A 12,495-nucleotide genomic window follows, 5' to 3' on the forward strand; every position below is an offset into this window, starting at 1 on the left:
CATGAAAAGTATTTGGGCCTCCCAGCTTATTCAGAGCAAGATAAGAAGCTTTTGTTTGCAGATATTAAAGAGCGAATTTGGAAATTGTAATTACATGCCTGGAATGATAAACTTTTTTCCATTGGAGGAAAAGAAATTCTTTTGAAAGCTGTCGTCCAATCAATCCCAACTTATGCTATGAGTTGTTTTAAACTTTCTAAAAGTTTTTGCAATCAATTGGACTCTATGATGGCTCAATTTTGGTGGGGTGCAACCGAAAAAAATAGGAAAACACATTGGAAGAAATGGAAATTCCTTTGTAAAACAAAAATGGAAGGGGGTATGGGCTTTCGTTCTTACGTTCACTTCAATCAAGCCTTGTTAGCGAAGCAAGCGTGGCGTATCTTCCAAAATCCAAATACTTTGCTTGCAAGAATTTTGAAGGCAAGATATTATCCAAATGGTGACTTCATGGCTGCTGCTAAAGGTTCCTATTCTTCAATGACTTGGCAAGGTTTATGTTGGGGGCGTGATTTGTTAATTCAAGGAGTGCGTCTTAAAGTTGGAACTGGCCAAGGCATTAGATGTAATTCGGATCCTTGGATTCCAGGAAATACTCAATTCACACCAGTTTGTTATACTGGTTTATCACACAATCGGGTTTCCAATTACATCACTGCTGACTTCAATTGGGACCTGGTTTTACTTAAGAGGGATTTTTCTGTTGTAGATGTGGCTAAAATCCTCAGTATTCCTCTTGCAGCTTCTGCTACAGAGGACATTTGGGTATGGAATAATCATAATTCTGGGGAATATACAGTTCAATCGGGCTACCATTTTGCTTGCTCGATTGAAACTCAACATCAGTCCTCCACTTCAGAAACTTCCAGCACTTGGTGGAAATCTTTTTGGGGACTAAGCATTCCATCGAAAGTGAAAATTTTTGGTTGGAAGGTTATCCAACAATCATTGCCGGTTGCTGCAGCTTTATTCCAACGAAAAATAATCACTTCGTCCTCTTGTAGTTTATGCTCAAATGCATGGGAATCAGTGGGGCATGCGTTGTTTAGCTGCAGTCATGCTAAAGCAATATGGCGTTCTACTGATGTTTCAATTGATTTTCAAGCTGCTAGTCGCATGAAAGATGGAGATTATGTGATGTTATTATCTCAAACTTACACCAAATCTGAATTAAAAAAGACATTATGCACAATGTGGTATATTTGGTTTGATAGAAATAACATCATCCATGATAAACAACCCCAAAAACCAGAAGCTCTTGCTGCTAAGGCCATGGTTCATCTCTGCAACTTTCAGCAGGCCATGGGTGCTTCAAAACCAGTTCAGCATTCCTCCCCAGTTGCGGCACATCATCCATGGACAGCACCTCCTCCAACAAAATTGAAATTGAATGTTGATGCTGCAATTGACTCCACCAGCAATAAGATGGGACTTGGAGCCATCATAAGGGACTCATGTGGGCATGTACAAGCTGCTCTCTCTAAGCCACTGCCTGGGAATTTACTACCTCATGAAATGGAGGCAAAGGCTCTTTATTATGGTCTCCAATGAGCTCAATCTTTACATATTCATCTAGATTTGGTGGAATCTGATTGCTTACTGCTAGTTACTAGTTTAAATGGTTTAGCATCTAGAAATTTAGGATTTAGAGATCTTATTTCTGATGTTAGAAATCAATTGTCCTATTTCCCTAATGTTTGTGTGTCTCATGTCCGAAGAGATGCAAATCAAGCTGCTCATGGCTTGGCTAAGCAAGCATTAGCGTTAGATAATGATTGTGTGTGGTATGAGGATTTCCCTCCTTCCATTTTCTCTGTTATTGTAAATGACGCTTCCAATTATTAATAACAGAATTTTTTCTCAAAAAAAAAAAAAAAAACACAAACAAATCAAAAAATATAAACATTTTGGTCATAACACCTTTAGGCTTTAGGTAAGGTATTATCAAGTTTTATTTTAATGAAAAATTAGCTCAGCGTATTATATTGTACAATTTTAAAAAATACAAAGTTTAAATTATTATTTAACAAAACAAATGGTTGAATTTATAACTTTTACAAAATAAATGATCTAAAATTATATTTTTCCCTTTTTTATTTGATGTAATTTAGTTGATGTTTTGTTATTTTTAGAGGAAATTATAAATATTATAAGTTTTTATACTTTTTGTGCAAAAATATGGTTTTTTTTCTTTCAAAAAGGTTATTTATGGGAAAATTGAAGAAAAAGTTAAAAAAAAATAGGGAAATTTTATTTACACCCCAAAAATTTCTAAAGGCACCCCATTTTAATAATTTTTATTTTATATAAAATTTATGTCTTTAATTGTACTAAATTTTTTTAACTCTTCTTTCAATTCATATTCTTAAAAAATATACTTATCAAATAAAAATAAATTATATAAATGTTTAATATTATGACAAAAAAAATAAAATAAAAAATTATATAAAATTTTCTTAAAAAAATAAAAAATGTTTATACATGAGATAGAAAAAATTATAAAAATAAAATCAAAATAATTTTTGAAATTAATATAAAATACTACGAGGAAAAAAGTTAAAAAAAAATATTAAGAATAATTTTAAAAAATTATTTAAGTTTATATATATTTTTTAATAATTTAGTGTATTTATCATCTTATCGAGTGTAAATAGAACTCCCCTAAAAAATATCTAAAAATCAGGTAAGGATAACAAATTACCATAAGGAGGTAACCAGGTACCTTATTCTATCTCTCTCATTTTTTTTAACTTTATTCTAAAATTTTCCCATAAAATAACTTTTTTAAATATACATATATATTAGCAAACTTGTACTTTAAAAACCAATAAAAAAAAATCCCTTTTTTTAGTTACTTTTGTGTTCTTAGTCTTACACTTTTTTTTTGAGTAAATATATTTTTTATATAAAATTTGTATTTTTTTAAAAAAAAATAGTAAAACTAAAAAAAAATACGACTATAAAAATATATATATATATAAATTTAATTATGAACAAATTCATAAAAATAACCTATAATCATCATCGTATAATTTTTGGCCCTATTCTCTCTTTTTTCTCCTATTATCTTTTGGACAATAAAACCCTAAATCTCTCTTTCTTTCTTTTTTCTTTTTTCTCTTTTGCACTTTTTTATTTTTGTTTCTATGGATGAGCAGTGTTTTACATAATTATCATCAACCGCATTTGAAATAGAGCATTCGTTAATTTCATAAAAAAATAAAAAATAATAATTCCATATTCAACCAAACTATATCTCTGAAAATAAAATTTCATTTAAATTAGTTGAAAAGATATATAATAGTATTATTAATTGAAAGAAGAAACGTACCTCTTCCATAAAAAATGGGAATATACTGGTGCTTGGTGACGAATCCAATGATGATGAAGTAGCAAAATTTTGCTCCCACTCAACCTTACAGAATTGAGCTAATTTTGGTAACTCTTTTAGAACCAATTTCTGTAGTTTGAGAAACTCAATCTTCTGGTGGTTGCCATTTTCTCTTCTATGGAAAACAATGTTCTCCATCATATCACAATACTCTACTTCCATTTTTTCAAGCTGTCCAGCAATAGTTGAGATTGGAAATAGACTTTTCAGTGTGTGACATTCACTTACTTTCACATCTTTTAATTTACTAAATGAGCCTGCTACCAATTCTCCAGCATACATCTTTTGCAGGTTTGGCAGTCTTGCGAGTTTCAAATTCTTCAAGTTTTGAAAAACGAGATGATTGCACTCCATCAAGTATCTAACATTAGAAGCATCATGTAATTCAAAGACCTCTAATTCGGGGAAACCATCAGCATTTGATACATAAATATCAATGGTGACATCTTCACATTTTACCAGCAGCAATGCTTGGCATTCTTTCATAAGCTTATCAAAACCACATTCTTTTATCAAATTAGCATTGTGAAGCTCCAACATGAAGGCTCTTGGATATTCTTGGAAGAAGTCGTAAAGAAAGTCAAAGTCAGATACACCTACAGTTATTTGATACCTCTTCATGTTTCTAGAGATGAAATCTTTTGACAAACAAGTATCATTTTGGATTTCCAAATATAATGTGTTCAGCCGGGGCAAATTCTTTAGCTCTGCAAGATTGACATTACTTCTTTCACTGCTGACTTTTTCAACCTCCCATGCTATCTTCACATCTCTCATGTTCAACTCTTCTAAATTTATCAAGCTTGAGATAACAGCAGGTTCAATCACTTTGAGATCTCTACAACGATCTAAATTTAACAATTGTAGATGAGTTAGCTGACCCACCTGTTTTGACAATGTTTTAAATCTGGACTTTGAAAGATCTAGACATTTTAATTCCTTGAAACTTCCGAGAAATGCTGTGTCTTCTAAGTCACAATTGTTTAGACAAAGCGTTTCGAGACTCTGAAGTAGACAACTAAAGGATGAAGGTGGTGAGTGCAGATCAACATTTGTTAACTTCAGAACTCTTAGTATTTTTGTGTCTTCAAAAAAGCTATCCATAAGGCATTTTTCATCTCTAAAGTCATCAATGAATGAAACAAGTTCTGGGCATGCCAATTTGTCAGGAAGCTTCTCTGTAAAATCATTACGTAACGAAATTGCAACATCTTTGAGGTCACCTTTAGGCAATTCTCCATTCTTTGCATACTTAGACAGAGGAAACCAATTCCTTTCCGAGGTAACTGATTTGAGAGCATCACGAACTACATCATGAACTTTGACCCAGTGATATCCAAAGTGATTTCTTCTTACATCACTAGGCAACAATAGATAATTTTCTCTCAATGTATCTATTAGGGTGTGCAGATTGTCTCTTGCATTCTGCAATGTGTTGCCATGCTTTAACAAGGGCCAACCCACACTGTACATTAACAAATCATCATCAGATATGAGTTGATCTTCTGAAAATATAGTGCAAAGCAATAGTAGTGATTTGGCCTCCTCGCTATCCAAAAATTGGTAGCTAAGCTTTATACGCTGAAACACTAACTTCACTTCATCACCAACATTTTCCGGGTCTGCTATTTTCATTTTTTCTAAGAAAGTCCTCCATGTATATGCAGGTTTTCTTCTTAATGCAGATGCAACTACATTAATAATAAGCGGAAGTCCTCCACATTCTGAAACGAATTCCTTTGAGAGGTCTTCGCGTTCTTCATCAAGTGTTTCGCCAACAACTCTGTGAAATAACTCCTTTGCTTCACCCTCTTTCAAAAGACTGAGAGCAAACTCACTTGTAGAAGTAGAAACGTATAAACCTTGACGTCTTGAAGTGAATAAAATCTTGCACCCGTTTTGATTATTGCTAAAGTGTATTCCAATTTTAAACAGATTTATTTCCTTCCAAATATCATCAAGAATAATCAAAACCTTCACTTGTTTACTTAACTCTTGGCGAAGCTTATCTGCTTTTATGGGTTCGGTCTCAACAGTGTCGAATTTAAAACCAAGATGATTTGCTATTTCACATTGAATTTTTGAAAAATCAGGAGTTTGAGAAACAGCACTATCCATCACCTTATCAAACAGATTCACTTCTTTTGCTTGTCGAGCTATTGCTTTTGCAAGTGTGGTTTTGCCGATGCCACCCATTCCACACAAACCCCAATCATCCGAACAAAGGATCTTTGAGTGCATTCATCACATCTTCCAAAATTCTTCTTCTTCCCTCAAAGGCCATGTAATCTTTGTCTAAATAAGGAGAAGGATAAGAAATGCGACCATTAAAATTCACGTAACGTTCGATTAAACCATCTATTTTATTTTTGATATGTAGAAATGTGTCCTCATCAATAGTTGCTTTTGGATGGAATGTGAAATAACAATAGTTTTGGCTTGCATGCTCTGCCTCTTCACGCTTTTCAAAGATATTATTCTGTGTTTCGTGGAGCCAATCGATAACCTCTTTATGAATTTGTTCTTGTTTTTGTTTCTTCGACTCAACATCCTTTGACAATTCATTTCTGTATTTGTGCAATGTTTCTAGCTGTTCATTCAATTGCTTTACATTCCTTCTGTGAGTTGCACAGTGACAAAGTCGATTCACATGTCTCACGCACCGGTAGATTTGATCTTTGATTAATTCACCCACGACCGCCCCACAAATCGATGAAACAGGATCACACATTATAGCCTATACTTGTTTGCTTCTTTCTTTATCTTCTTGTTTTCCTGATTATACAAAAATTATATGTATTAAGCTAATCTTTTCTAACAAAATGCCAAAATAAAATCAGGTTTAAACTTGACTGATTAGATTTGTAAACATATTTCTATGAAAATGTTCTCAAATGAATTCATGTTTGGATAAAAAAATAAAGTAAAATGGGAGAAGTGAAAATTGTAACAAAAACATAATTCTGTGATGCGTTTGAATCAGATTATAGTATTCTGCTCTAATGCGCATAGATATTAATTAATATTTTTATTAAAACTATAAAAAATAACAATTTTATTATTAATTTTATATAAAAAAAATATAAATGGTTTATAATTTAATACTATACATAGATATATTAACAAAATAATAAAAATGACAAAAAGTTAATAAAAAATTTAAAATTTAATACATAGATATATTAACAGAAAATTTATGCTAGCAACGTTAAGTGCTCAAGCAATAATACTATAGGCGGACTTAAGAGTGTTGAAGGAGGGCTAAAGCCCACCTTAAGATTTGATAATGTATTAATATATAATTGTTGGTTGCACATATATATATATAGTAGTTAAATAGAATAATTAGTTAAGATGCTTTGAGTTTACATGGGAGACCATGTTTCGAATCCTCATGCTCCTTTTTTTCAAAGTGTATCTAAATTTTTTTTATTAAAAAAAAACCAACAAAGTATAAGATTTTAACCAAATTCAAACTTATGAAGAATAGGGAGATGTTGTTAAACCTATACTTAAATTTAGTTTAGTCATTTATTGTTTTGGATTTTTTTCAATGTATAACTAAGCCTACTTTAAAATTAAATTGGGGATCCGCCACTAAATAATACTAATGTAATTTTACCTTATATATTAATTTATAATAAATCATAATAAAATAAATAATAAATATTAATTATTGAATTAAAAGAATATTTAGTATGTTTAGTTTTTTTTTAAAAAAAATATTCTGACTATTTAATTAATTTTATGAAATCGTTTATTTAATGTTTTTTTAATAAACATATGATATTATAAATAATAAAGATATATATTGGTAAAAAATATATAGAATTATTATAGATATAAAACATATTTATAACTTGCAAAATTATTTGTACGGTTATTTTTTTTTTCTTAATTTTAATTAAACATATATAATTATCAAGACATTGTTGTTTATTATTTTTATTAAATATTTGTTAAAATAAATCATACTAAAATAGATAATAAACATGTATACTATAATAAAAAAAATAGTATGTTTATTATATATCAAACTATTTATTATTTATTTAATTTTATTTTGAAACATGTTTATTTATATTTAAAAAACAACTTATATTTGTAATAAATTATATATTTTCTAATAATTATATTATAAAATAAACATAAATTTATAATAAATCATATTAAAATAGATCATAAACATTTATATTATAATTAAAAAAATATTTAGTATGTTTATTATATAAAATAATTTTTTTATTTAAATGACATATTATATTATTATTAAAAAAATTCCAAAACATTACTATAATAAGCCTACTACATTATTATATTATTAATATAATTCTTCTAAATAAAAAATGTAGTATAATGTTGATTTGGGTTTAATTGAGATTTTATTCTTTATTGAGTAAGAAAACATTTTTGAATATCACTAACATGATTAGAATCATGTCCACATATTTAATATCAATGTGAATATTTATTGTATTGTATTACAATTCTAAAAATATTTATTGTTAAGGATAGTGTTATGTATATTTATAGTAAATTTACTCATTAATTCATAATAATATTTAATGATCAATTTGTATAGTTTTATGTAAATATGTCTTCAAATGTATACATTTTAAAAATTATTTTTTTGACATATTTTTTGTAATTATGTTATTTTTATTGTACAATTAAAAAAAAAAAAAAAAAACACCCTAAAAAATAATGCTGTTAGATTATTTCCAATGAGAGAGGTAAAAGATGTATTCGATACAAAAAGTAATTTTGTAATAAATTTGCATCAAATTATAGTATTGTGCTTTAATGTACAATTGTAAAACTTGATGCAAAAGTATTTAATTAATATTTTTATTAAAAATATAAAAAAAATAATTTAATTATTATTTTACTATGTAAAACAATTAAAAAAATATATAAATAGTTCATGCTATAGATAAATGTTATTGGGATAAATTTTCTCTCCCCGCGAGAAAGACTATACTAATGATAGACCTCACAATATTAAGTAAAATAGGTACTTTGCATTATCGAAAGAGACCTCTCTATATTTGATCAAACTGCGGTATCATCTAGGAAAAGTGCAAATGCGCATTAAATCAACAAAGATAACGATCAAACATTCAAGTATCATTAATCAAGGAGTTATAGAACTGTTATAACCGTTGTAATTAGTACAATTAAATACTTACTATTATTATTATTATTATTATTATTATTATTATTATTATTATTTATAACGATCTCATAATGACCACAATTTGTAACCATTACCTATTGTTAATCCTGAAAAATTATAAGGCTAATTCTCGAAATTAGTCAACGATTAGTCTCAAGAAGTGAAAGAAACTGACTTTAAGAATCACCCAAGCAATGACCAGGTCACGCGTATATCCTGTGACCACTCAACCAAACCCTAGCTTGGGAGTCACTCAACAAAGTAGGGATAAAGGTGACTCGGCCAAGTAGGGTTGAAGGTCACTCGACCATGTGAAGAACCATGGTCACTCAAACATGTGAGCATCAAGGTCACTCGGCCATGTGAAGAACCATGGTCACTGGGCCATGTCAAGACTAAGGTCACTCGGCCATGCTAAGATCGAGATCACTCGGCCATGTGAGCATCAAGGTCACTCGGCCATGGATGTGCAAGTCACTTGGCCATGTGTCAAACTTTCACATTCCTTGGCCATGCAAACATGAAAGTAACTTGGCCATGGATGTGCAAGTTACGCGTCCATGTGCCAAACTTGCACATCCCCTGGTGTCACGGGCTCATCTTTTCAGGTAGCGGATCACCCGTGCGGCACCTTGACTTCTCTAAGACAAGGTCAGTCTTCCAACCATCCGAGTAATAATGGGCTCATTTTTTGCGCGATCGTGTGCCTCGTGCACACTTCTGTCTCTCGAACAACTCTCCCCGAGTCATGCTCGCAAGCATCCATGAGTGCATCCATGCATCGAGACTCTCTAGCCAAGATACTCGCACTGTCCATAGGTTCCCACTAAGATAAGGCAAATCCCAACATCGACGCTCACCTAGTCACTCGTGACCAAGGTAGCATGTGTGGCAAGATGCCAACACTAAGCTGACGTGCCAACGCTTCCATCATGCCCAATTCGATACTGTCTGAACAGTCTCTCTCATCGTCCAAGCACTCCCATACGTTCATCGACCAATCCTCAAGGCACCATGCCTCCACGCATGTGGCAGGCCCTCGAGACAAGCCACCAAACTAGTTGCACACATTAGACATCTGTCTCTCTCCAACATGGTGCATCTGTCCCATGCGCGTATGCAAACCAGCCCACGAATGACTACCCGTGTCATCTCGTGTTGAGAATCGTGGCTAAGACGCACCACAACATCTCTTGTAGGTTTAGGCCACATCCCGTGCAAGCGGGATACCGACAAGCTAATGGAAACGTACCCGTTAACCTCTGACAGCATTCTTAGACGCATTATCGGGTTGGCCCGATAATGTCCATGAGTATTCCAACTCATGGAGACATATGAGCCCCCTCGTAGTCCTCATATGCCCGCCCTATTAGTCCCACTGACTAGTAGTAGCTCACTTAGCACCAAGGTGCCATGGGGTGGTGGAGAGCTGACACCAGGTACTCCCCCCTTAAAGAACATTCTAAGCTTTTAGCCTTCTACCAGGACCATATATGATTTTTTCTATGTAGACATATGGTCAAACCATATACCAAATCACATAGTTTCTCACTTCCAATTGCGTCATTGTATTCGTAGACCCGAATAAATAGCGAATACCAAGTCCTATCCTAATTCGGACAATATTGAAGATACTTACGAAAATGCCACTGTCGTACAAACTAAGCATCAGCATGCCACCAACATGCACAACAACATGCGCCACCACTTGACCACCACTTGGCCAACTTGTGGGCATCACCTAGCTTGTAACGTGCCATCTTGACATGCACATGACATTCTCCCCCACTTTAACATGTCGATGCCCTCATCGACAGACCGCATGCAAATCTTCCTGATCTCGACTCTTAAGCTTACTCCAAGCTTCATTCGAATCCTAAGTCTGCACTTGTCCCTTTATCTTTGTACCCACCCTCTTGGCGACGATCTCCCTCGCCCACTCTTAGACTTGATCAAAGAACCTGTGCCACTGTCGCTATTCAGAACCACCCATGGAGTAGTGCCTCTGCACTAGAATACTTCCCCCAACACGAACTCCTTCGAGTCACTCACAATGTCCCTCCAGTCAACTAAGTAGCCCTTGCAACACTGACCCTGAAGCTAACACCTCCTTTGATAGTAGCTCACTCACCAATTGTCCAATGCATACACCTTTTGACAAGGACTAAGTATGGTGCACTCTTCGGGGTGAGGTTTGCCAAGCAACCGTACCCAACGACACCTACAGAACACACTTCCACTGAAGCTAAGTCTCTCTAAACAAGTCCCTTTGAAAACTTCATACGCCAATTCCATGGCGCACCATCCTCCTATTGGAAATCGAGCAAAACACTCTTATTGCAGGGTAAAATTTGATGCGTCCCACCTGGACGAGGCTCGCAAGCCAACTGCACCCAATGCAGCACTAAGGGCACTCTTGCACAAAATCTCTTAGCGAAGTATTCAAAATATTGGCCCTCCGGCCCTACCACACACCCAGGACTTCATGCAAAAGGCCTCTCTGACCCACTAGATACCTGTTCCTCTGAGCTTCTTTCACGTTGTTAATGATCTAACAATCACCCAAAACCACAAATTTTCCCTCTGGCTCTTGCTCGTGTTGGCTCTCTAAACTGTGTCACAAGTCCATCTCCCAAAATCAACCCTACATCCTCTGATAACTCGCCAAATTTCGACAAACTTGATAACACAAAGTCTTACCCTTAAGACTTGAAGTCATCGCAATCTGCTATCTCCCATCGGCATATGCTCTCTAAAACATTCGGCTTACAATGTCTTATACAACACCAGTGTTTCCATAAACACAAAGCATGCCCATAACATGCCGCAAACTAGCTCAGTCTTGATCTCAGCCTACGCCCCTGCATATTGTCTATTTGTAGCTTGTAGTAATCATGCAAGTCTTCGCATTGAACAACCCATTTGTTGTATTGTTTCTCTCTGGATTTACATACCAAAACTGAACAAGTACCCTAATTCATCAAACATATAAATTAGTGGGCTCCCCCACCTCAACTTGGGAAGAACTTCTCTCTCTTAGAAGAATACCTCTCAAGGTATAGCTCGCAAGCTAACCGCATACTCGCATACGGTCCCTCCATTCCAAATGTCACTTTGATGAAGAAGTTAAACTAATGCCTCGGTTATTCTGACTCTTCGCCCCTCGACATTTCTATGTTGCCTTAGTACCTTAGTCCTGCTGACTTTCACCTTAGGCCAATATTGCCATAGTGTTATCTTAGTACCTGAGTCCTGTAGACTTTCACCCTAGATAACCGACACTGCCTGTGTCCCGAGTCTTCTTGACCTTACATACTGAACAACTATCAATCCACATGATACTCATCTCGATGCTTGTAATGAATCCCTAGTCTGATGAGTGAACCATGAGGGTCTCTCCCCCACTTCATCTGTTGGCATCCTTGACAACAAGCTCACACGCGAATGTCTGACCGCGCAACTCTTCATGCACACCATGCCATCTAAAAGTGCATCCCGCATGATGTGACTTTTGAGTCAACTATCTCAAATAGCACTCCTATCGATTTCCATATGCATGCATTGTCCACTCAACCATCCGACTAATTTGCACTAGCATCACGTCGTACCGGCTCCCACGATGTATTAAGTTCGAATGATGCAGTCCTCTGGCTTTCAAGCAAACTCTAGCACCCTTCTTGACCTTCGCAGGCTCACATGACTACTAAGTCTCACTGGCACATCCCTCTGGCCTCCACTCAAACTTAGCGCCATCTTAACGCTTGTGCTCCGTCTTCTTAGTCTTGTTGGCTTCTTTGATGCATTCATTCAACAACTTCACATCTCTATGGATGTCTTTGTGTGACTTACACCCATTGAAACTTTTACAAGCCAACACACCCCACTCAACTGTCTCGGCACTTCCCATATGGATCAAATAAAAGTCACA

General features: G+C 34.4%; 1 protein-coding gene across 4 annotated transcripts in view; it reads right to left on the reverse strand.

Moving 5' to 3' along the window:
• The window catches only part of LOC115695810 (disease resistance protein At4g27190), a 69,500-nt gene that overhangs the window by 46,508 nt on the left and 10,497 nt on the right, over positions 1-12,495 (reverse strand). For all 4 annotated transcript variants that reach the window (XM_061116981.1, XM_061116983.1, XM_061116982.1 and 1 more), the window contains one exon: positions 3,332-6,166. In XM_061116981.1, the coding sequence (XP_060972964.1) occupies positions 3,332-5,632 (2,301 nt within the window). In that variant the 5' untranslated portion in view covers positions 5,633-6,166. The remainder of the gene's footprint in view (positions 1-3,331; positions 6,167-12,495) is intronic.

This window comes from Cannabis sativa, chromosome 6, assembly GCF_029168945.1.
Source record: "Cannabis sativa cultivar Pink pepper isolate KNU-18-1 chromosome 6, ASM2916894v1, whole genome shotgun sequence".
NCBI lineage: Eukaryota > Viridiplantae > Streptophyta > Magnoliopsida > Rosales > Cannabaceae > Cannabis > Cannabis sativa.